This window comes from Ziziphus jujuba, chromosome 1, assembly GCF_031755915.1.
Source record: "Ziziphus jujuba cultivar Dongzao chromosome 1, ASM3175591v1".
In the NCBI taxonomy this organism is placed as follows: Eukaryota; Viridiplantae; Streptophyta; class Magnoliopsida; order Rosales; family Rhamnaceae; genus Ziziphus; species Ziziphus jujuba.
In genome coordinates this window covers 746,298-771,566 of record NC_083379.1, presented here as the reverse complement: position 1 = coordinate 771,566, position 25,269 = coordinate 746,298, and the positions used below count along the sequence as shown (strand labels likewise).

The 25,269-nt window shown below is 37.4% G+C and overlaps 2 protein-coding genes and 1 long non-coding RNA gene across 4 annotated transcripts; 1 reads left to right on the top strand and 2 right to left on the bottom strand.

Moving 5' to 3' along the window:
- Positions 1 to 1,629: 1,629 nt before the first annotated feature.
- LOC107410730 (uncharacterized) lies at positions 1,630 to 5,019 on the top strand. 2 transcript variants are annotated; one of them, XR_009640841.1, is made up of 4 exons: positions 1,630 to 3,314; positions 3,560 to 3,953; positions 4,063 to 4,355; positions 4,434 to 5,019. It is a non-coding gene; the product is annotated as an uncharacterized LOC107410730 (long non-coding RNA). The 2 variants fall into 2 exon arrangements; XR_007243036.2 differs by having other exon boundaries at positions 1,635 to 3,314; positions 4,063 to 5,019.
- A 710-nt stretch (positions 5,020 to 5,729) lies between these two features.
- Positions 5,730 to 11,317, bottom strand: LOC107410829 ((R)-mandelonitrile lyase 1). Its single transcript, XM_048471065.2, has 5 exons — positions 11,159 to 11,317; positions 10,016 to 10,681; positions 9,629 to 9,925; positions 6,053 to 6,611; positions 5,730 to 5,933 (listed from the first exon to the last, which is right to left on the bottom strand). Exons 1-5 carry the CDS (start codon positions 11,265 to 11,267, stop codon positions 5,888 to 5,890), a joined length of 1,677 nt encoding a protein of 558 aa, XP_048327022.2. The 5' UTR covers positions 11,268 to 11,317; the 3' UTR covers positions 5,730 to 5,887.
- Positions 11,318 to 22,240: 10,923 nt separating this feature from the next.
- On the bottom strand, positions 22,241 to 23,975 carry LOC125418259 ((R)-mandelonitrile lyase 1). The gene is made up of 3 exons (XM_048481340.2): positions 23,939 to 23,975; positions 23,284 to 23,364; positions 22,241 to 22,548 (listed from the first exon to the last, which is right to left on the bottom strand). The coding sequence occupies exons 1-3, from the start codon at positions 23,973 to 23,975 to the stop codon at positions 22,241 to 22,243; spliced, it is 426 nt and encodes a 141-aa protein (XP_048337297.2).
- Between the last annotated feature and the right edge of the window lie 1,294 nt (positions 23,976 to 25,269).

Sequence of the window (25,269 nt, the reverse complement as noted above, 5' to 3'; positions counted from 1 at the left end):
TGATGAATATATTATGTGTGAATTAAATATTTGGAATTTAATTTCTATGTGCCAAATATTTATTGGATTTATTGTGGAATTATTTATGAATTTATTGGATTTAAGAAAATGTGCATTTTATAAAAGTATGCCATGTGAAATTATTTTATGGATTTGAGGATTTTGAAATTGGTGTGGTTTTAATGGTAAATTGGGCACGATTCGATTTTCAAATATTTCAAGGAAAATATTTGGTTATTTTGGTGATTTCAATTTTTATAAAAAATGCCCATAAAATATTATGGGATTTGATTATGATATTTCGAGAAATTATTTATGCTTGGAAAAAAAATGTGGATATTTGAATTGATGGATTTGGGAGTTGGTGGATTTGAAAATCATGGGATTTATGGTATTAATTATAAGGAAATTGTGGAGAATTTCCCGGTTCAAGCGGATGGATTATGCCCGCTATGTTTATGAAAAATGTGAAATTTGTTTTATAATTTAAATTGTGGATTTTATGATTTTTAGATGCACCGTGCACGTACTGGTGTTCTGATTATGTGATATGGTATATGTGATATGGTTAGTGTGCACACGGTTGTGATTAGCGCGCAGGTGGGTGTGAGTAGCGCGCGGTTGATATTATGAGGGTGTCCTGTGCATGCCATCGGAGAGGGCGGCCACCCCCCATGGCCGGGACACCAGGTTAGCAGCGGCGCAGTGGGACGCCACGCGACCGTATGCCGGTTTCTTTCTATAACCTCCTGTCTGGCGGTACCTTGGGACGCTGGGTACTGTTGGCGCCACTGGTATATAGTGGGTGCATCAAATGATTTTCAGAACTGTGTTTTAAAAATAAAATGTTAATGAAAAATATAATTGTTACCGCTTCTGGTATTTAATTGATGTCTTGGTTTTCGGGAAATATGAATAAAGGGTTTTGTGAAAATGTTTTAAAAGGGGAACCTTTCCAACTGAGAGAATTGTAAGGGTTTTGAGAGAAATTATTATTTCCAACTAATTATTATTTATATACCTATTACCGTGGTATGATAGTGTAGAGTAGTAGGGTCGCTCACTGAGATGATTAGCATCTCACACTCTTAAATTCCGTTCCTCTAGGTACCAGGTTGTCGGTGTTCACTCGGAGCGGACTCGATCTTCCTCGCTGTATTTGTTCGTGCAGTACCTTGTTCTTCTTTTACTGCAGTTGTACTATTTCTTTCACCTTTACTGTATTCTGTATTTTGTAGTACTTCATAAAGCTCTGTATACTGTATGGGACACTTATGTATTTGTACTGCACTGGATTACTGTATTTTTATTTTGGAGTGCTGAAATTTGTGGAACCAGTTCGTAGTACTGTGGGAGGAATAAGGGAACAATTATAGAAGTGTGTTTTCAGTGCAGGAAATTTTGTGGTAAGTAAATCCCTTAGGGGAGGTGCTGCCGGATTTTCCGTTGGAAGGTTCGGTGGTATTTCCCTGGGATCAGGGCTGTCTAGGGTTCCGGATGAGGAATTCTGGACGGGTCCTGACAAATTTCAAAATCCTCAAAACCATAAAATAATTTCACATGGCATAAATTTGTAAAATGCACATTTTCTTAAATCCAATAAATTCATAAATAATTCCACAATAAATCCAATAAATATTTGGCACATAGAAATTAAATTCCAAATATTTAAATCACACATAATATATTCACCAATTAAATTTTCCAAATAAATTTGAAGGTGGGTCACTCACCTGGAGCACGCAATTAAACCACGATCCACTACGGGATCAATTCTATGACTCACCGGTGCTCCGAATCGAAGCTCGAGTGATGCTGATCACAGATTCGGTCTCAATTTTCAAGGATCGTACCCGACGGGGTTTGAATTTCGCCGGGAAGCTTTTCGGATTTCGGCTCCACAATTCTCCCAAACCGTCGCGAATTGGCGGAAACGGATGCTGGATTCGGGTTCAGGAGGTCGAACACAGCGGACTGGAGCCGGCCGGAAAACTGGGTACTCGCCGGAACAGTACTTTCGGGCTAGCCGCCGCGGTCACCGGCAACCGTCGCCGGCGGCGGTGCGTGCGGTGGCCGTTGGTCATGAAATTTTGCAGACTTGTAGATCGTGAGGAGAGCAATCCAACGGGACCGGCGGTGAGCAAAACGGAGGCCTGACGGCGGAGAAATCACCGTTTGAAGATTTCCGGCCCGCCGGAAAACGCTCCGATCCCGGCGCGTCGGTGGTCTGATGGCCGTGATTTTTGGTGGGTCGGCCGGACTTGAGGAGAGGATGATGGGTGTACGGCGCGTGTGCCCGGAAGTGGGTTGATTTGCGGTGGCTGGCAGTGGAGGGGAAAAACTCGCCGCCGATCTTCGGAGGTCCGATCCGGGCGCGTCCGGCGGCCGTTCGCCGTGAAACTTGGAGGTTTTGCAGGAAATGGGGAGGGCAACCTTGCTGGCCGGTGCGTGTACAGTAACTCAGCCGGAAAATTTGAAAATCTCCGGGGGCCGGCGACTCTCTCTCTCTCTCTTTCTCTCTCCTCTCTCTCTTTCTCTCTCTTCCCCGAGAGTTTTAACAAATAAAAACCCCTGTGTGACACTGTTCATGCCACGTGGACCAATCAGAAGCTGACACGTGGCATTACTGTGCACTTAAGCCAGATATATTAAAATAATACGGTATCCGGCGAATTTCAAACGTCCATAACTTTTTAACCAAGCGTCCGATTCAAGCGTACCGCTAGTCTATGAACTCTTATCGACGAGTACTTTACAACCATACAAGAGTCAACCCAAAATTACATCTCAAGAAAAAGTCAACTCCCAGCACCTTTTGGACAGTTTGAACCTCAGCTTGTTTTGCCCATAACTTTCAAACCGTAGCTCCGTTTTTGACGTGCTACCAGTCTACGAACTCGTGCCAACGTATACTTTGTAACGGTACCTTAGTCAACCTAGAATTCCAACCGGGTCAAAAAGTCAACTTTTGACCCCTTTGGTCAACGGTCAAAGTCAAAGTCAACGGTTACCTCGGTCAACGTGCAAAAATTCCGACATGGTTCGGGACGGGGTGTTACACATGAAAGGGGAGAACAACCATGTAGTTGCTGTGATAGGTGATGGGGAAATGACAGCAGGGCAAGCATATAAAGCCAGGAACCAACGCTGGTTACCTTGACACTAATCTTATCATCATTTTAAATGATAACAAAGAAGTCTTTCCCAACTGCCACTCTTGATGGTCCTGCTCCTCCTCTGTTGGAGCTCTAAGCAAAGCCTTAACAAAGTTGCATTCTAGTAGAAAGTTTCGTCAACTACGTGAAGCAGCAAAGGTAAAATTTTAATCCTCTTAATCAACAAGGATTTTCATAAACTTATGAAATTTTGACTGCCCAAAGTTAATAAAACTTATCAATTATGATGAACTTTTATCCATCCAAATGAAAATGCAATAATAAGAGAAGTTAATCATCCATCAAGGTTCATGCCTTTGTTATTTTTCTTTTTCAACAACCAAAAGTTGAAAGATCTATGTTTGATGTCTTCTAAACCATGCTATTTTCTTCGGATTCATCAGCAGGCTATTTCCACCCTTTATGTGGTATTACCAGCCATTCTGGAGGAGCTGTTGATTTAGCAATTTCTATTTCACCATTAGCTAGGGCAATTAAAAGCATTACCCACATCGTTTGAAAGATAAGTGAAGTCGGCAATTTGGAGGCCAAGCGCATGAAATTGCTGCAAAAGTTGACACCTATATTAGAGGGATATCGGGTGGTTCAGGGCTTCTTTGTTTGAAGAACTTGGACTGTACTATATTGGTCCAGTTGATGGCCATAACGTCGAAGATCTTGTTGATATTTTGAACAAGGTTAAGGAAATGCCAGCATCAGACCCTGTTCTCATACATATCATCACAGAGAAAGGAAATGGCCGTGCTCCAGCTGAAGTTGCTTCTGATAAGATGCATGGTGCATATTATTCTTTAGAAACTATAAAATTATTATTTTAACCACAATTTTCAAATCTGGATTGTTCGCTAAACGTTTTTTTTATTTTTTTTTTTTCTCTCATAATTAGACATGGTGAAATTCGAACCCAGATGGGGGAAGCAGTTGAAGGCCAAGTCGTCTACTCGTTCATTTACCCAGTACATTGCAGAGGCAGAGGCTGATGATAAAATTGTGGCAATTCATGCTGCAATGGGAGGTGGAACTGGACTCAATTTATTCCAGAAACAATTTTCGGAAAGATATTTCGACGTTGGAATAACAGACCACCATGCTGTAACCTTTGCTGCAGGCCTAGCTACTGAAGGCTTGAAGCCTTTTTGTGCTGTTTACTCTTCTTTTCTGCAGAGAGGATATGATCAGGTGTATATATATATAATTAGCTTCTCTTCTTTGGGACTTATTTGGGATTGATCAGCTATTTACTCTTCTTTTCTGCAGAGAGGATACGTCGAACGAATTTTCACATTATTTACCCCCCCCCCCCCCCCCCCCAAAAAAAAAAAAAAAAAAAAAAAAACTCTATATTTGGATTACTTTTAATAACTCTATTTCCATATTACTCTACTTTGTTTTACATTTACAATGGGAAAAAGAAAAAGAAAACCTATGTTTTGATTATACTCAGCAAAATAAATAAATAAATAAAATTTTATATCTGGATCCATTTGTTACGGAGCAGGCAGAAAGAGAGATGAGGTCCAAATATCTGTCCACAGCCCCTCATAAAATATTCATAAAAAAACATGAGAGAGTTGGAAAGGACAAAACAGTGCAGCAAATTACAGTGGAGAAGTCAAATAATTCCGTGGCAACAACGCCATCAACTGTCGTATGAGATGATTTGATGCCATAGGTTCTGAACAAACTTGAACCATTGGATTCTTTTACTTGCCTAAAATTAAACATAATCATCATTGATATTTTTAGTTTTTAGATTTAGAAGATAAATTATATAGTTAATAGTTTATTCAATGTATATGGCTTATTCTTTAATGTTATGCAAAGCCACGGTTTCCTAACACAATGATCTAGATTGAATCTCTCCAATATTAAAAGTAAATAAATTAAAATACACAAAATACAAAATGGTTTTTATACATATGGATAAATTTCAAAAATTATATTTCAAATCTTCTTACACTGAAGAGTCACTGAAATTACAAGTCAAAACATTTTTATTACGACTGCAGTGGTAAGATTCTCCCTACTTTCCATATATCTGGCAAAGATCATCTCTCATATGTACTTGACAATTAAATAATTATAGACGTATAGGCACAAACATTGATTTAGATAACGCTTGAAGGATTTGAAGTCAAACTTATTTTTCAACCATAAAAGTATGAACTATGGCATATACTACAAGAATATATATAAATTAAAACACATCAAATATGACTTTACCAAACATTTTTTTTAATCTATGTATGGTTTGACCAACAGGTTACAAGTTCTCATTCAATCTCAACTGGATAATTTTTTTTATTATCGTTTTGATCTGTAAATTTTTGTTGCATTGCATCTTGACCATGACTTCATTATGTGAAGCCCAAAAACAGATACTATTAGAGATCATTAATCAAGAAGATAATAAGATTAAGAAATAAGAATGATGAAAAAAAGTTTCGAAAAGAACTGATCAAATAGTTTTTCTAAACGAAACATGCTGATAAAAAATTTTTTGATATAATGAAAATTGAGCTCGAAGCAAGCGAAACAGAGCAGACCCCAGTGTCATATGTATATATATAAATTTATATATTAAATGTAGATACAAGAAAGTATTATAACCCATAAGCTTAACAACCACCATGACTTATTGAACATACTAATCACATATGGAAATGGTGGTTTTACAAATTTGTTATTCCCGACCACGATATTTTATGTATCTACTTTGCTGCTCTTCTTTCCTGCAGAATCTTGAGCCCAATGTACCTGCCCAAAATACACACAACCAAGTAAGAAAAATATTTAGGCAGTTGGTTATAAGTAATTTGCTGGATTAATATTAATTTCACCGATATTAGTTTTCTGACTAAAGAAATTAAACTAACCGGCCTATCATCATAAGAGTGGCCTGAGGATTGGTCCCTGGTGAGGATTTGAATGTGGATCCATCTACCACACGAAGTGAATTTGTCCCCTTCACCCTGTAATCACCATCCACCACCTTTCCAAGCAAGCAACCACCATGGTAATGCCAATAGGTTGTCACCGTGCTTCGACAAAACGTCTCCATAGATGCATCATCTGACTGGTTCTTCGGCAAAGATGGTCCTAAAAACGTGAAACCTTCTGCACCCTCCAGTTTTTCAAACTTGAGTTCTTCAAAGGAGTCTGTCTTCAGCATATCACCAACCTTCCTCATTCCTCTAACACAACGAGCAAGATCCACCGGTTCAGAAAAGTAGTTGAACCGGACAGCCGGACTAACTTTCACTTCTGCTGATGACAACAACCGGAGGGAACCGGGCGACTTAGGTCCCGAGATCTTATGAATAATGGTTGCCACGCTCAATTGTAAAGGAGAAGTGGAGTTTGGAAACAGGCCGAAAGGTTGAGGAAATGAAAATGGCGAATTGTAGGAGAATCCCTCTATAACATTGAAGTCACCTGTACTGTCAGGACCCGTCCAGAATTCCTTCCCCGAAACCCTAGACAGCCCTGATCCCAGGGAAACTCTACCGAACCCTCCAACGGAAAATCCGGCAGAGCCTCCCCTAAGGGATTTACTTACCACAAATTACCTGCACTGAAAACACACTTCTAACAACATCCCCTTATTCCTCCCACAGACTACAAATTGTTTCCACAAATTTCAGCACTTCAATATAAATACAGTAATCCAGTGCAAAATAAATACAACAAGAGTGAAAGAAATAGTACAACTGCAATAAAGAAGAACAGGGTACTTCACGAAGTAAAACAGCGAGGAAGATCAAGTCCGCTCCGAATGAACACCGACAACCTGGGACCTAGAGGAACGGAATTTAAGAGTGTGAGATGCTAATCATCTCAGTGAGCGACCCTACTACTATACCATATAATATCACAGTAATAAGTATAAATAATAATTATTTGGAAATAATATTTTCTCTCAAAACCCTTACAATTCTCTCAGTTGGAAAGGTTCCCCTTTTTAAAACAATTTCACAAAACCCTTTATCCATATTCCCCGAAAACCAAGACATCAATTAAATACCAGAAGCGGTAACAATTATATTTTTAATTCCAATTCAGTTTCCAAACATTTTATTTTTAAAACACAGTTCTGAAAATCATTTGATGCACCCACTATATACCAGTGGCGCCAACAGTACCCAGCGTCCCAAGGTACCGCCAGACAGGAGGTTATAGAGAGAAACCGGCATACGGTCGCGTGGCGTCCCACAGCGCCGCTGCTAACCTGGTGTCCCGGCCAAAGGGGGGTGGCCGCCCTCTCCGATGGCATCCACAGGACACCCTCATAATATCAACCGCGCGCTACTCACACCCACCTGCGCGCTAATCACATCACCTGCGCGCTAATCACACCCACCTGCGCGCTAATCACAACCGTGTGCACACTAACCATATCACATATACCAGATCACATAATCAGAACACCAGTACGTGCACGGTGCATCTAAAAATTATAAAATCCATAAATTTAAATCATAAAACAAATTTCACATTTTTCATAAGCATAGCGGGCATAATCCATCCGCTTGAACCGGGAAATTCTCCACAATTTACTTATAATCCATACCATAAATTCCATGATTTTCAAATTCACCAACTCCCAAATCCATCAATTCAAATATCCACATTTTTTCCAAGCATAAATAATTTCTCGAAATATCATAATCAAATCCCATAATATTTTATGGGCATATTTCATAAAAATTGAAATCACCAACATAACCAAATATTTTCCTTGAAATATTTGAAAATCGAATCGTGCCCAATTTACCATTAAAACCACACCAATTTCAAAATCCTCAAAACCATAAAATAATTCCACATGGCATAAATTGGTGAAATACACATTTTCTTAAATCCGATAAATTCACAAATAATTCCACAATAATTCAAATAAATATTTGGCACATAGAAATTAACTTCCAAATATTTAAATCACACATTATATATTCACCAATTAAATTCCCAAAATTAATTTGAAGGTGGGTCACTCACCTGGAGCACGCAATTAACCCATGATCCACTACGGGATCAATTCTACGACTCACCGGTGCTCCTAGAACAAAATTCACAGACAGTCAAATAAATTAATATTTTATTCGGGTAAATAATACCCGGTACCCGGGGGGTCAAAACACAAACGATAACTAAAATTTACGAATTATATACCGAATCGAAGCTCGAGTGATGCTAATCACAGATCCGGTCTTAATTTCCGATGATCGTACCCGACGGGGTCGGAATTTTATCGGAAAGCTTTTCGGGTTTCGGCTCTGCAATTCTCCCAAACCGTCGCGAATTGGTGGAAACGGAAGTCGGATTTGGGTTCAGGAGGTCGAACACTGCAGACTGGAGCTGGCCGGAATTTTCGGGTACTCGCCGGAACAGTATTTTCCGGCAGGCCGCCACGTCACCGGCAACCGTCGCCGGAACAGTATTTTCCGGCGGTGGCCGTTTGCTGTGAAATTTTGCAGATTTGTAGATCGTGAGGAGAGCAATCCAACGGGACCGACGGTGAGCAAAACGGAGGTCGGACGGCGGAGAAATCACCGTTTGAAGATTTTCGACCCCTCGCCGGAAAACGCTCCGATCCCGGCGCGTCGGTGGTCCGATGGCCGTGATTTTTGGTGGGTAGGCCGGACTTGAGGAGAGGATGCTGGGTGTATGGCGCGTGTACTGTATATCGGCCGGAATAGTGCCGATTCGCGGTGGCCGGCGGTGGAGGGGAAAAATCGCCGCCAAACTTCGGACGTCCGATCCGGGCGCGTCCGGCGGCCGTTCGCCGTGAAATTTGGAGGTTTTACCGGAAATGAGGTGGGCAATCTGGCTGGCCGGCGCGTGTACAGTAACTAGGCCGGAAAAATGTGAAAATGACCGGCGGCCGGCGGGTCCTCTCTCTCTCTTTCTCTCTCCTCTCTCTCTTTCTCTCTCTTCTCTCTCTTTCTCTCTCTTCCCCGAGAGTTTTTCAAAATTAAAACCCTGTGTGACACTGTTCATGCCACGCGGACCACTCAGAAGCTGACACATGGCATTTCACTGTTCACGACCCAAAAACATTAAAATAATACGGTATCCGGTAAACTTCAAACGTCCATAACTTTTTAACCACAAGTCCGATTTAAGCGTGCCGCTAGTCTATGAACTCGTATCGACGAGTACTTTACAACCATACAAGAGTCAACTCACAATTACATCACAAGAAAAAGTCAACTCCCGGCACCTTTTAGACAGTTTACACTTCAACTTGTTTTGCCCATAACTTTCAAACCGTAGCTCCGTTTTCGACGTGCTACTAGTCTACAAACTCAGGGCGTCATGCACTTCGCCACGGTACCCTGGTCAACTCGAAATTCCCACCGAGTCAAAAAGTCAACTTTTGACCCCTTTGGTCAACGGTCAACCTCGGTCAACGTGCACGGATTCCGGTGCGATTTGGGACGGGGTGTTACATGTACCTCCTACAACTCCTGCAACTCGTGGATTTGACGCGTCCAATGCAAATGGGGATACAATGTTGATGTTATTACGAGGATTGTCGGTGATAAAATTCCCCACATCAGGATTTGAGTAAACAACAGGAATATGCAGAGAAGAAAGATGAGGAACTGGACCAACTCCGCTGAGAAGGAGAAGTTGAGGGCTTCCAATTGCCCCTGCACTCAATATCACCTCTCCTTTATCTTTTACAAATGCCCGATGAGTCCTTCCTTTCGAATCCTTATATATGACTCCAGTTGCCGACAAACCTGTGTTTATTGAGTTTGTTAATATTAAAACAGATGAAAACAGAGAGAGACACAGAGTTCATCAAATAATAATGTTGTAGTAGTACTCACGTGATGCATTATTGGAAGAGCTGAAGATGATTTTTTCCACATAGGCCTCAACTGCAACTCTCAGATTCTTCAGTACTCCTTTGTTGAGAAGCTCCACAGCTCCATGTCTCCTTCCCTGATCATCGAAGGTTGAACCGGAAGTTTTGGTTCCAACCAAATGTTGCAGAGTGAATCCATTGTCAGGACCAACACCTGCTTGAAGCAAACCTTTTCTTAGAATAGATTGAAAAGTAGACAAATTGTAGCTGAACACAATAGTGTCTTCCACCCACTGATATGCTTTCTCGACCAAATCCTTGTCCCAGTCAACGCCTGATTCATTATAGAATTGGTCATCGGCTCTGGAGAAGAATCCCCCATTGATCATGCTGGTACCACCCAGGATTCTGCCTCTTACAACTTTAACTCCCTCTTCGGAAACGAACCTCTGGGCAGGTGTCTTTCCATCGTCTTTCTGCAAGAGATTATTTAACATGCTGTTTGAGTCCAACACCAGTGGATATGCAACAGCGGTACTGCCCCTTTCAAGGACAAGAACAGAGTATTTTTCTGATAAAGTTGCAGCCAACGGACACCCCGCTGTGCCTCCTCCCACTATTATGTAGTCATATACGTCTTCTAATGGTAGATCAGTTGCATTGTGTACAGATTTCATGTAACTAAAATCTGTAAAACGTGAAGAGAAGTGTGAAAATTTGAATAAAGTTTGCTTCTAATTTGATACAACATCTAGAAACGCTGTTCTGTTTCATATACATAGTAGAGGGCTGCTCTTAAAAGCCAAAAAGTACGTAGTATATATGATCGGAGACTATAATTGTATAGTTTAGTTATGTTACTTCAGTTATTTCATTTGCATTTTCCACTTTTTGTTATAATGGGTTAAAGGGAGACAAAAAAATACAAACATTATTCGAAGACGAAATTAATCATTGTGACAGATACACTACTTTCGTTTTTATCTAACAAAATTAAATGCATTTAGAACATTAATATTTAGAGTTTATAACTGATAAAAAAAGAATTCTCGTTTTTAGTGATTTTGATTAAAAATATGTAAACAGAAATACATCATAAAATATTACAAATAGCGTAATGAAAACCAAAAAAAAAAAAAAAAAAAAAATTAAGTGGGTTTTGTACCATTATCAGATGAAGTGGCCAACGCAAGAACCTCCAATTGAGGATACAAAATATATGATATCAGAAACAGTAGCAAAGCTGCTGCCATTCTCGATATCTCGATCTCCATGATATTTTTTATTTTTTGATGATTATACCTTGAAACCAAAGGAAAGTGCTCATGATAATTTATAGAAACGAAGGTGCTTTTGAAAACTTTTTCTTTTTTGTTTGGTAGCCCTTCATAAATTAATAATTTAATAATTTAATATGTTCAATGAATTTTCACATTAATAATATGTACAATTATTGATAACGAAATTTCACTAACTTCCTGATACAAAGTCCCAAAGAGGCGGAGGAATTTTTTTTTCCTTTAATTTTTTGTCCCCCTTTAGTACCTTTCACTTGGATTAATTTTTTTACCACTTCAATTTAGAATCCAATCTAAGAAAAAGATTTGATTTAATTTTTTTTTTTAATCCTTACAACAAATTCTAATTTCAAAAAGAAAAAAATATATTTCAAAATTTTGACAGTGTGCATGCGCAACTAAGCCAATCCCGCCCACCTCACATGATTTTTACAAACAAGAGGAAAATTTTCAAGTGCCATGCCAGCCTTAAATGTCCCCAATAGTGATGATTAGTGCCTTGTATAACTAACTTCTTACAGTCGCAGGTCAAATTTCTCAATGAACAATTGCTAAATTCTGCACTTAAATTAATTATGGTTATGACATACCATATATATATATATATATAATATTTTTGAAATTTTAGAGCTAATTCAATAATATTATCAAAAGTTTGCCATTAGTTTCTTTTTTTTTTTTTTTGGAAGGTAAAGTAAAGTAAATTTAGAAACATTCTACATGACGCAATAATAACATAACAAAAAATTACACGATATTATCAATCTTCATGTTTCTTAACAGTATGGATTCATAACCATACTAGCATGATAAAACACATTAGTTAACAGGATTAATATGTTATAAAGGGTATTTTTGAAATATATATATTATAATTATTAAATATTTATTATCTGATAGTACTACTCCGTCTTATAATCTTGTATGTTATATTTTAATTCAACTATTTAATATTTAATTTTGTAAATATAATTATTCTTTATTTTGTTTTATAACTAATCATTGGTTAAGTGTGATTGTATTTTGATTATTTTTATTTTTATTTTTTTATTATAATATTTTATATTTTTAAGTAAATTTAATCATGTTATGGTTTATAAGATAATTTAATAAATGAGTTTGCATTTAAATATTTTAAAACGAAAAAACTTAATAAGTTGTATTTAAATAAATAATTTTTAAATAAATACACAAACAACACAACACATTATCAAATCTATGAAGTTTCATATCGGTATTGTAATATTTTTTTTGACTATCAAACAAATTTTTACATATAAAATATTAGAAAAAGAAAAAGAAAAAAAAGAGAGATTAAGAACGTTGCCAAATAAACTTAACAGTAAAGTAGCAATTTTGCCTAATTTGCCACCCGATTAAGTCAAAGCGAAGAAAATTGTCTCCTCCTTCCCAAAACTTAAAATTTATAATTCTTTCTTAATTGCCAAAAAGTAGATATATATATATATATATATATCTGTTTTAGACATTTGTATTCTTTTGTGACAAAAGAAAATTTCTAGATTATCATAAAATGTGTATATATTTTTCAAATTTATCTGCTAAGCATTGTTGATTTCAGAGCTCGAAAAACGAATCAAATATGATTGAACAAGCAATTTTTGTTTTTTTAACCATATCCATCTATATTCAGAATGAATCTATATTTATTTATTATGGAAAACATACATTATCTGCTCATTAAACACAGAAATGTCTTTATCAAAGTGATTATTGTTAGATTTATTCTCTAGAAACAAAGTAATCCCGCTGATCAGGACTGTGATTGGTAATAATAGTTGTAGATCCTTAAGTTAGCTTGTAAGTAGGAGAACTCGTTTAAGTGATTATCTGGACAAAAGAAAGTCTAACATGATAGTTGAATTTTAGGATGTTAGTGTTTGCACCCTATAAACATATTGCTTTCAAACCTCTAGATATACAAATTATTTTCCACAAATTAAAGATTTTAATGAGAGAAAGATAAAAATAGTGAGTTTTAATTTTTTTTTTTTCTATTATGTATCATTTTATGTATTGCTTATTGATGATATTCAATTTAATATAAAAAAAACCCATAAGATTCATTGAATTTAAAGTGCATATTTTAGTTAAATAACTTTATTTTTATGCAATGGGTAGTTTTAAGATATGTTTAGGGTTTTTGATTGGAAATTGATTTGGCCGACATAAGCTATACAATGTAGATTTAATTGAGATTATTTGAATAAAAAGGTAACCCACTTGGAATTCTTAATCTAATAATAACAAAATAATCTATATTAAAATAATAAATAATTTTTTAATCTATAATCGTAGATAAATCAAAATTTCCTAAGCACCAAACCCCATTTATATTTCTTTCTAGCTCACCTTTTTTGACTTAAGTAGGACTCATTTGTCTATTTCAAACCCTCTATTTTGGCTTACTCATTCACCGTGTGTGTGTGTGTGTATGTATTTTGACGCCCCACTTTATATTTTATATATGGGATATATATGTATTTATACCTAGAATTTGAATTATATAAATAAATATATGTATTTATATCTGAGTCAATGGGAAAATGAGATAATCCTTCCAGAAGAAAAAATATACTTTCCCTTTACACAAAAAGATATGTGTTTATCAAGAAGTAGTCTTTTACAAGAAAACTATCACATCTTCTTTAACCAATACCAGTAAAACCCCCTATTCTCTCTCCCTCTCTCTCTCTCTCTCTCTCTCTCTCTCTCTCTCGCTCTCTCATTTTCCTAAGAAGTCCTTTCTCATCAGTCACCAAAAGAAAATGTAAAAGAAAGGATTTCCTTGTCTTTCTATAAATTCAAAAGAGTCCAGCATACCTTCAGATAATCTTTCATAATCTGGGACTAAATTAAAACCCTTATCAACTCTAGGTGCCATCTAAGGAAAATATGCATTTCTATGCACTTCTTTAAACTCCTCACTCCTTTTAACAACCGGAATATGTATAATAAAACGGACTACAAGAAAATTTTCCATTATTTAAGGTGCGTCAAGCAAAATGGTGGGTAAAAAGAAAGATTAAAAGAGATGTGAAATCCTATATAAAAAGGACTCCTTCATTTGAGGACTTTTGGAATCTTCTACTCAATCTCTCTCCTTATTCCTCTCCCTCATTCCAGCCACATGCATTGGGTAACCTCTGAAATGCAGCCATCTTGGAGAGGAAAACCAGAAAAAATAGAGAGATAAATTTGTTGAATTAAGTGAGAGTTAAAATTTCTACTCCTGGATTTTGACCCTAGGAAGACTTTGCCCCATCTAAGCCTAATATGTTTAGTTGGTTTCTTCCTAAGATAGATAATGTAAGGAAGTTGCTCTCCTTCTCCATTAAAACCATTTTCCCCATTTTCTTTGCTTTCTTTGTGGAGTTATGAATGTGGGACTCTATTATGTTTATTTTTATCTAATGTTAATTTGCCTTCTTTGAAAATTGTTTCCAAAATTTTCGTTCTTTTTGAGGCCTTTCTTTTTCTTGGGCTTGAGATAATCATACTCTTAGAGAGCACTGACTTGGCTCACTTTCATTTACAATTTTGGGGTCCAATCTTGGTGTGAGAGCTGTTCATCTAGAACTGGTCCAGGTCCAGATAAGTTCAAAGATCCAAAGGCACTCGTCCGACGCCAGTAACACATTTTGACCCCAACACTTATCTTTATGATTCCTACGATCATCTCCATATGCACCATATTAACAGCAAATATATATCCATTTAATTTAGTGTAAATGGTAATGTAGGAAAGGGTGTTGTAGCATGTTCTTTGGACAACTCACTGAAATTAGGAAAATTGGTTTCATTAATATTATCAAAACAAAAAGTACTTGGTATTCATAATTTTAAAAAAACAAGGATTACAAAACAAGTGCTCATAATTTTAAAAACCACGGATTACACAAAACATAAGCTCATCTTATTGAACATAATGGACCAAATTGTCGTTTTACAAATTTGTTATTCCTCCATTTATCTTGACTTTTTCCAATTCTACCTTGCTGCTTTTCTTTATTGTAGAATCTTGAGCCCAATGTGCCTGCCCAAATCATAAAAAATAAAGTAAGAAACATTAAGGAAATTGACTATATTTAATTTGTAAGTTTAAGATTAAGAAAATTGATATTAGTTTTCTAACCGGCCCATCATCACAAGAGTAGCCTGAGGATTAGTCCCTGGTGAGGCATTGAATGTGGATCCATCTACCATACGAAGTGAATGTTCACCATCAACCGCCTTTCCCACTAAGCAACCGCCATAGAAATGCCAGAAGGGCCTCACCGTACTTCGATAAAACGTCTCCATTGATGCATCATCAGATTGGTTCTTTGGCAAAGGAGGTCCCGAAAACTTGAAACCTTCTGTGTTGTGGTTCTTTGACCACTTTAGAGAAGAAATATGAGAAGAAAAATAAAAAAGAATTCTATTACTCTCTTGGAAATATAATACAAAAATAAAAACTTCTCTCGTGGAGGATTCTCACGTGGAACCTCTCTCTACACTATCAAATTCTCTCTAGAATTACTCACTCTTCTCTCAAGCTCTCTCTGGAACTTAAACAATCTCTCTATCGGAGTTTACTCTCAATACTCCTCACTTGGGATGATATTAAGCTTGCTAGACTTGGCTTTAATATGCATGCAACGGGCCTATTTATAACCTTACTAAGTTGGTTGCATGGCCACCATTTTCAACTTCTTCTGACAGGTACCCACAATTGTTGAGCAAATTATTTTTCGGTGTTAATTGCAGCAACCATTGTCAATAATGGTGGCTAAGCAGTCTTCATACTGTCGGTGTAGTGGTGGTGCAGCTAGACTTCACAATTCTCCCCTTCCAGCCGCATTTAAAAACTGATGGTCATCTGCCATCTATTCCAGCTATGTCTCTGCACAGCTTCAACTTCTCTTGAGCAACAACTTTGTTAACATGCCTGCTTGATTCTCCTTTGTGTGGATCTTCATCAGTTTCAGCAACTGTTGATCTATTACTTCGAGTATCCAATGATAGCGGATGTCAATGTGCTTTGTACGGGAATGATACATTGAGTTTTTGCTCAAATCCATGGCACTTTGGTTATCACAATGTATGTTGTAGTCTTCTTGCTTGATGCCCAATTCTGTGAAAAAACGCTTTAACCACAACATTTCCTTACCCGCTTCCACTGCGACAATGTACTCTGCTTCAGTAGTGGATAAAACAACACACTTATGCAATCTTGACTGCCATGACACAGCTCCCCCAGCAAAAGTGTAGAGATAACCTGATGTAGACTTTCTATTATCAGGGTCTCCAGCCATATCTGCATCTGTATAGCCTTCTAAGATTGGATCACCTCCCCCGTAGCACAAGCACAGCTTCGATGTACCTTTAAGATACCTGAAAATCCATTTTACTGTTTCCCAGTGTTTCTTTCCAGGATTTGAAAGAAATCTGCTCACAACACCTACTGCGTGAGCAATGTCTAGTCTGGTACACACCATTGCATACATCAGACTTCCTACCGCTGAAGAATATGGTACTGAAGCCATCTCCTCTATCTCTTCTTTGGATGAGGGGCACAATCTCTTGCTCAACTTGAAATGATTTGCAAATGGAATGCTGACCTATTTGGCTTTATGCATGTTGAATCTCTTTATCACCCGTTCAACATACTTCTCTTGAGATAGCCATAGCCTTCTATTCTTCCTGTCTCGGATTATTTGCATTCCCAAAATTTGTTGAGCTAATCCTAAGTCTTTCATATCAAAGGACTTAGACAATTCTTTTTTTAGCTGACTAATCTTCATTGCATCTTATCCAACAATCAACATGTCGTCCACATATAGCAAAAGTGCAATGAAGTTTCCATCTGAAAAGTTTTGAATATAAACATGCTGGTCTGCGACAGTCCTTTTATAGCCTTGACTCACCATAAACGAGTTAAAATTCTTGTACCATTGTCTTGGTGCTTGCTTGAGGCCATACAAGCTCTTCTTCAGCTTGCATACGAGGTTTTCTTTTCCTGAAACCTCAAATCTTTCTGGCTGCTCCATGTAGATTTCCTCATGTAAATCACCGTGAAGAAATGCTGTCTTCACATCCATTTGTTCAAGCTCTAGGTTTAGACTTGCTACTAAACAAAAAATGACTCGAATTGAAGTCATTTTTACCACTGGAAAAAAATCTCATCAAAGTCAATTCCTTTCTTTTGAAGAAATCCTTTGACCACCAATCGGGCTTTGTGTTTCACCACCTTTCCGCTGCCATCTTTCTTGAGCCTGAAGACCCATTTATTCTTTAGTGCCTTCTTTCCTGTTGCAAGCTCAACCAACTCATAAGTATGATTTTTCTGCAAGGATTCCATCTCATCTTGTATTGCTTACAGCCACTTTTCCTTCTCTTGATGAGAAACAGCTTCTTAGAAACTCTCTGGCTCCCCTTCTTCAGTAAACAAAATATACTTAGATTCTGGAAATCTCTTTGATGGAATTCGGCCTCACTCAGATCTCCAAACTTGTAAACCACTGGTTTCAGGAGGTATACCATCATCTGACCACTATGATGGCCCTGTAGCTGCTTGAGAGGATTGAGTCTCCCCTTGTTCAATATCCTCTTCTTCCTCCTGGTCTGCTTTTGGTATATCTTCATGCACCTCATTATCCTCTGTGGCTATTTGTGCTAGTGCTGGATTAAGACCAAATTTCTTGGCACTAGAACTACAATTAGGAGACATTCTGGGCTTTTCATTGTCTTTCATTGTCTGGTTTTCATGGAATACTACATCCCTGGTTCTAATAACCTTCTTTATTTTCAGGTCCCAAAACCTGTATCCGAATTCTTCATCTCCATATCCTATAAATATGCATGGAGTAGATCTTGCATTGAGCTTCTGTCTAAGCTCATTGGATACATGTACATAAGCTAAACAACTAAACACTCTTAAATGAGAGTAAAAGGGAATCTTACTCGACCACAATTTCTCCAGAATTTCAAAATTCAACGGTACTGACGGTGATCTGTTGATTAAATAGCAGGCGGCACGAACAGCTTCTTCCCAGAATGGCTTTGGCAACTTAGCCATACTGATCATACTTCTGACCTTTTCCATAATGATTTGGTTCATTCTTTCGGCTATTCCATTATGTTGTGGGGTGCGAGGGACCGTCTTCTCATGTTGAATGCCGTGTCTTCTGTAGTAGGCATTGAACTCCTTGGAAGTATACTCTCCTCCATTATCTCAGCGGAGATATTTCAGCTTCTTTCCTATTTCACGCTCTACCATGATATGAAACAGTTTGAAGCAATCTAATACCTGGTCTTTTGTTTTTAAGAAATATACCCACACCTTCCGAGAAGCACCATCAATGAAGGTCAGGAAATACCCGTTGCCACCTAATGATTCCACCTCCATGGAACCACAAATATCATAGTGCACTAGACTAAGCAACTCTGATCTTCTCGATGCAAAGGAACTGAAGGAGACTCTATGTTGCTTACCAAACAAGCAGTGACTACAAGGATCTAATGTAGCATCCTTGCAAACAGTGATAAGCTTCTTCTTGGCCAAAGTAGACAATCCTTGTTCACTCATGTGACCAAGTCTCTGGTGCCACAGATTTTGAGATGTCTCTCCTTCTGCAGTATTAAGCCTATTTGCACATATCTTCACATGAGTTTTGTACAACGTTCCACAAATATGTCCTCGAGCGACAACTATGGCACCTTTCTTCATTTTCCATGTGCCTTTGCTGAAGTAGTTGTCATAGCCTTGCTTGTCTAAGGCTGCTCCTGAAAGTAAATTAAGCCGAAGATCTGGAACATGACGGACATCCTTCAAAGTGATTGTACAATCAACATTCGTTTTTACCTGAATATCACAAGTTCTCATAATCTTTGCGAAACTAGAATTTCCCATCTTTACCATACCAAAGTCTCCTGCTTTGTATGTTTTGAAGAAATCTCTGTGTGGAGTGACATGGTAGGATGCTGCAGTATCGACTACCCACTCAACATCTTGGGTTGATATATGAAGGCATGTCTCTTCTTCGGTGGAGCAGAGTGCCATTTCTCCTGTAACAGTGACTAGTGTCTCTCCATCCTTCTTCGGCTAATTACCTTGGAGTCTCTGCTCTCTCAACAACTTTCTGCAGTTCTTCTTCATGTGACCCTCCAGACCACAATGATAGCACTTATATGATGATTTTCTACGTCTGTAGATCTGCTCTTGCTCCTGCCTCTCCCCATATCTCGAGCACCTTTTTGCTGTCTTCCTCTCTCTGTGACAAGGACATGTGACTAATCCATGCCAATGTCCTTTTTCCTGGCCTCTTCATTAAATAGGGCATCATTAACCATAGACATAGTAAATTTGCCATTAGGGGCCGAATTGCTGAGAGAGACTACCAATGTCTCCAGAGAGCTTAGAAGTAGGAGGGCCTGATCCTCATCCCCTAGTTGGTAATCCACAGCAGATAGTTGATTTACCAAGCTCTAGAACTCACTGGTATGCTCGGCTACAGAAGTTCCACTCTGTAATTTTAGATTTACCAATCACTTAAGCAACAGGGCTTTGTTCCGAGCAGTCTTGGCCTGGTACATGTCTTCCAATTTTATTCATTGGGCATATGCATCCATTTCCTTCGCTCCATGATGGAAGACATTGTGGTCGATCCATTGGCTGATCTGACCAATCGTTTTCTTGTTTAATTTCTTCCATTCTGTTTCTTTACTGGGATCAGGATTTTCTCCTTTAGCTTATTAGATCAAACAAATCCTTACAATTGAGGAGATCTTCCATCCGAGGTCTCCAAAGTGTATAATTTGTGGCAGTGAGCTTAACCATAGCTCCCGAAGATGATTCTTCCATTGACATTATGGCTTGACCAAAAATGGAGCCGAATTTGGCAAAACGGAGTTAACTGTTGCATCCGGAACGACCGAAAATGGTGGACTTGACTCTTCCGGGGTCAAAATATTATTACCAGAATTTTTGAGGCAAAAATGTAATTTCCCAAATATTTTGGGTCAACCTGAAAATACAGAAACTACAGGGGCTAATCTATAATTTCCAACAATTCAAGGGCTTTTTCATAATTCCAGAAACTTCTGATGACTTGGCAGATTGTGTTGACGTGTCAACACGTGGTAGATGATGTGGCGATTGCATGGCTGACGACGTGTCGGTCGCATGGCAGATGACGTGTCTGCTGACGTGGTCGTCTTCAACCTCCAAACGGCGCGTGCGGCACGTGAGTCGCGTGATCTGCTGCAGAAAATTTCAGTCTGCGCGTGCGGGGGTGTTAGGCTCGTCGTTTCTCTCCGACGAACTTGGTTGTTCTCATCTCGTCGAGTACTTTCACCTGGTATTGTCAAATTATTTATTTGAGCAACTTTTCGAAACACCAACTTGAAGAACAGAGGCTCTGTTTCTTCAAATTTTGAACCCAAGCTCTCGATCTGGAGCTCTGATGTGGTTCTCTGACCACTTTAGAGAAGAAATATGAGAAGAAAAATAAAAAAGAATTCTATTACTCTCTTGGAAAGAAAATACAAAAATAAAAACTTCTCTCGTGGAGGATTCTCACGTGAAACATCTCTCTACACTGTCAAATTCTCTCTGGAATTGCACACCCTTCTCTCAAGCTCTCTCTGGAACTTAAACACTCTCTCTCTCTCTCGGAGTTTACTCTCAATACTCCTCACTTGGGATGATATTGAGCTTGCTCGACTTGGCTTGAATATGCATGCAACGAGCCTATTTATAACCTTACTAAGTCGGTTGCATGGCCACTATTTTCAACTTCTTCTGACAGGTGCCCACAATTGTTGAGCAAATTATTTTTCGATGTTAATTGCAGCAATCATTGTCAACAATGGTGGCTGAGCAGTCTTTACACTGTCGGTGCAGTGGTGGTGCGGCTGGACTTCACATTCTGCACCCTCCAAATCTTGAAACTTTCGTTGTTTAAAGGACTATGTCTCTAGCAAATCACCAAACTCCCTCACCCCTTTAACAGAACGAACAATGTCCACCGCTTTAGAAAAGTAGTTGAGCCGAACATCCGTCTAACTTCCTCGGCGGACGACAGCAATCGAAGGGAACCACTCGACTTAGGTCCTAAGAACTTCACAGCAATATTTGCCACACTAAATTCCAATGGAGAAGTGGAATTCGGAAAAAGGCCAAAAGATAGAGGAAATGAAAATGACAAATTGAAGGAGATAGCCTCTGCAATATTGAAGTCACCAGTAATTCCTACAACCTCTGCTACTGATGGGTCCAATGCAAATGGGACTACAATGCTTATCGTATTACGAGGATTGTCTGCAATAAAATTCCCCACATCAGGATTTGAGTGAACAACCAGAATATGCAGGGAAGACAGGCCAGGAACCGGATCAACTCCACCGAGAAGATGAAGTTAAGGGCTCCCAACTGCTCCTGCACTCAATATCACCTCTCTTTTATCTCTTATAAATGCTACTTGAGTCCTTCCTTTAGAATCAGTGTGTATGACTCTAGTTGCAGACAGACCTAGGTTCGAGTTTGCTAATGGAAAAACAGAGAAAAACAAAGGGAGAAACAGACTTCATCAAATAATAATGTTCTTGTAGTACTCGCGTGATGAATTATTGGAAGAGCTGAAGATGATTTTTTCCACATAGGCCTCAACTGCAGCTCTCAGATTCTTCAGTACTCCTTTGTTGAGAAGCTCCACAGCTCCATGTCTCCTTCCTTAGTCATCGAAGGTAGAATCCAAAGTTTTGGTTCCTACCGAGTGTTTGAGACTGAATCCATTGTCAGGACCAACTCCTGCTTCAAGCAAAGCTTTTCTATAAATAGACTGAAAAGTGGACAAGTTGTAGCGGAACACACTAGTGTCTTCAACCCACTGATATGCTTTCTTGACCAAATCCATATCCCAGTCAATGCCTTATTCATTGTAGAACTAGTCATCGGCTCTGGAGAAGAATCCCACATTGATCATGCTACTGCCACCCAGGATCCTTCCTCTTGCATTTGGAACTCCATTTTCTGAAATGGACCTTTGAAAAGGTGTCTTTCCATCGTCTTCCAGCAAGAAACAGGGGTATGAAACAGGAGCACTGCCACTTTCAAGGACAAGAACAGAGTATTTTTCTGATAAAGTTGCAGTCGATGGACACCCTGCTGTTCTCTCACCTACGATCATGTAGTCGTATACATCTTCTAATGGTAGAACAGTTGCATTGTATACTGATTTCATGTAACTAAAATCTGTAAAATGTGCAGAGAAGAGTGAATGTTTCAACATAATTTGTATTTGAATTGAAATAACATCCCAAAAGATTTGTTCTATTTCTTATACACGGTGGTGGATTGCTCATAAAAGTCAGAAAAGTATATATGTATTTGAGCAGCATATGGATGGGAGACTATATATATAGTTTTAGTTATGTTGGTTCAGTTATTTGATTTCCATTTACAACTTTTTATATATAATAGGTTAAACTAAAAGGGAGACAAGAAAATATACGGAGACATTACGGGATGATGCATTTACGAAAGATACACAACATACATAAATGATTTTTTGTTTCTAACAAAACTAAATGCTTCTATAACAGATTAAAAGATAATTCTTAGTTTTAGTGATTTTTATTAAAATATGCAAACAGGAATATACCATAGGAAAAGTACACTTTTTTTGTTTTTTTTTTTTTTTTTTCTTTTTTTTCTAATACTAGTTTTTAGGTCCATATAAATATAACTTCTTTCATTCATTTTTTTTTAAAAAAAATGTAAATTAAACTCCTCTTTGCTCAATGGAATTTCTTTTAATAGTTATGGTGCCAAAAGTTGAGGACACAATTATACCTTAACAATCTATTTTGTCAAAACTAATTACAAATCCAACACTAAGAGATATACAAATAGAAATGATTCAAGATATTAAATAACAACAACATCAACAATAGTAATAATAATAATAAAATTAATAGAATTGTGTACCATGATCAGATGAAGTGGCCAGTGCAATAATCTCCAATTGAGGATGCAAAATATATGAAAGCATAAACACTAGCAAAGCTGCTGTCACATTATGAAATAAATCATTAAAATTTTGACACATTTTAGTAGATTCACATTGTCCGCGTATAAAAATGAGCGTTAAAAAAAAAAAAAAAACAATAAAATAAGAAGATTTTCACATTGAATATGCTTGAAAACGAAAGACTCGAGTATTCTGACAAAAAATTAAGAAGCGAAAAATAAATTAACAGAATAATAAGAAATAAAAGAAAGAAAATTAAGAACAGTCCAAAAATGATGTCAGTAAGAAAGATCAGGGAACCATGACCAAATTTGCATCACGCAAAAAATAGGACATTTTCCTGCCTCCAACGTAGGACCAGGGACCCCACTTAAGCGTGTGTGGGGCCTAAGTCTATAAAAACCCACATGGATTCTCATGCTCTCTTCAATCTGCTCCTCTATTTTTGCGCACAGTCACTCTCCCAACTTCCATACGGAAGAGACAGCCACTAGTCTGCCTCTGCTGCCATTTTCAAGCTTCAAAGTCCCAGTAGTTACTTTCTGATATCTCTTTTTCACTCTTGGATTACTTATTCTTGTATACAGTAGCAATGGCTTCTGTTCTTATAACCTGTTTGATTCCACCACTCCATTCTCAAGATGGCCATTCTTTTTCTGGTCTTCCAAATTTAACCACCTCTAAGTTTCTCCCTGCTGGTATCCACCAGCAAAAGGTAGATTTATTTATTTATTTATCTTTTATTTTTATATAAGAAAGTGCCGACAGCCTTAATGCATTGTAGGCCATAACTTCTTGAAGCCTGTGTATTAGAATACAAATATAATTGGATTAGTTTTAATAACTCTCTTCCAATATTACTATACCTTGTTTTACATTAAAAAGAAAAAAAAAAAAAAACTATGTTTTGATTATACTCAATAAAAAATAAATAAATAAATAAATAATTTTTTTGGATCACTTTGTTACAGAGCAGAAAGAAAGAGAGATGAGGTCCAAATCTCTGTCCATAGCCCCTCAGAAAATATCCATAAAAAACATGAAAGAGTTGGAATGGGCAAGACAGGAATGTTGCAGCAAATTACAGTGGAGAAGTTAAATACTTCCGTGGCAATAACGCCATCAACTGTCGTGTGCTTCTTAATTGATTTTAGTGGTGACCTACTTTAATCATAATCACTATTATAAGTTCAATTGATTTAAATATGCTATTCAACACTATTAGTCCTAATCACTATTTTGAATTATAAATTTCAATTTAAGATATTTCTAATGATTTTGTTTATTATTAAAATTTTTTTGCCATTTTAGAAAAAATATATAACCATTAAAAAAAAAATCTAGAATGAGTTTGTCTAAACATCTTATCAAGTTGATATATTATTAACAGAAAAAAAAAAAAACATTGTAATGCTAATCTTTAATTTTGGAGGCTGTATCAAGTACCGTTAAATTTTCTTAAAAGCAAAATTTACTTAAAAGTAACTTTTTTAATTTTAGAGGCTTTGTAAAACACAATGTTCTAAAAGGCGTAAGGCGTCGCAAAGCAGCAAGATCAAGTCTTAAGCTTTATGAGCCTAGGCATGCCTAGGCGAAGCCTAGACGTAAAAAAACGTTTCACAATTATATTATTATTTTAATTATTATAAGGCTATTAAATAAACAAAATAATTTATATTTTAAATATCAAAATATATATACTATATTACTTTTGTATGCAATAAACATGAATTAGCATATAATTGATCATAATAGATTTATGGAAATTCATGTTTTCCAAGTTTCCAACAACAGATTAGTCTCAAAACAAACATATTACAAACCTACAAATAGCTAGTAATTCCTAGATTAATATATATTTTACCTATTACCATAATCTAATTCTTATCTAAATTTTTTCGGACTCCAATTCAATATCTACATCTCCATTTAACTTATCGTCC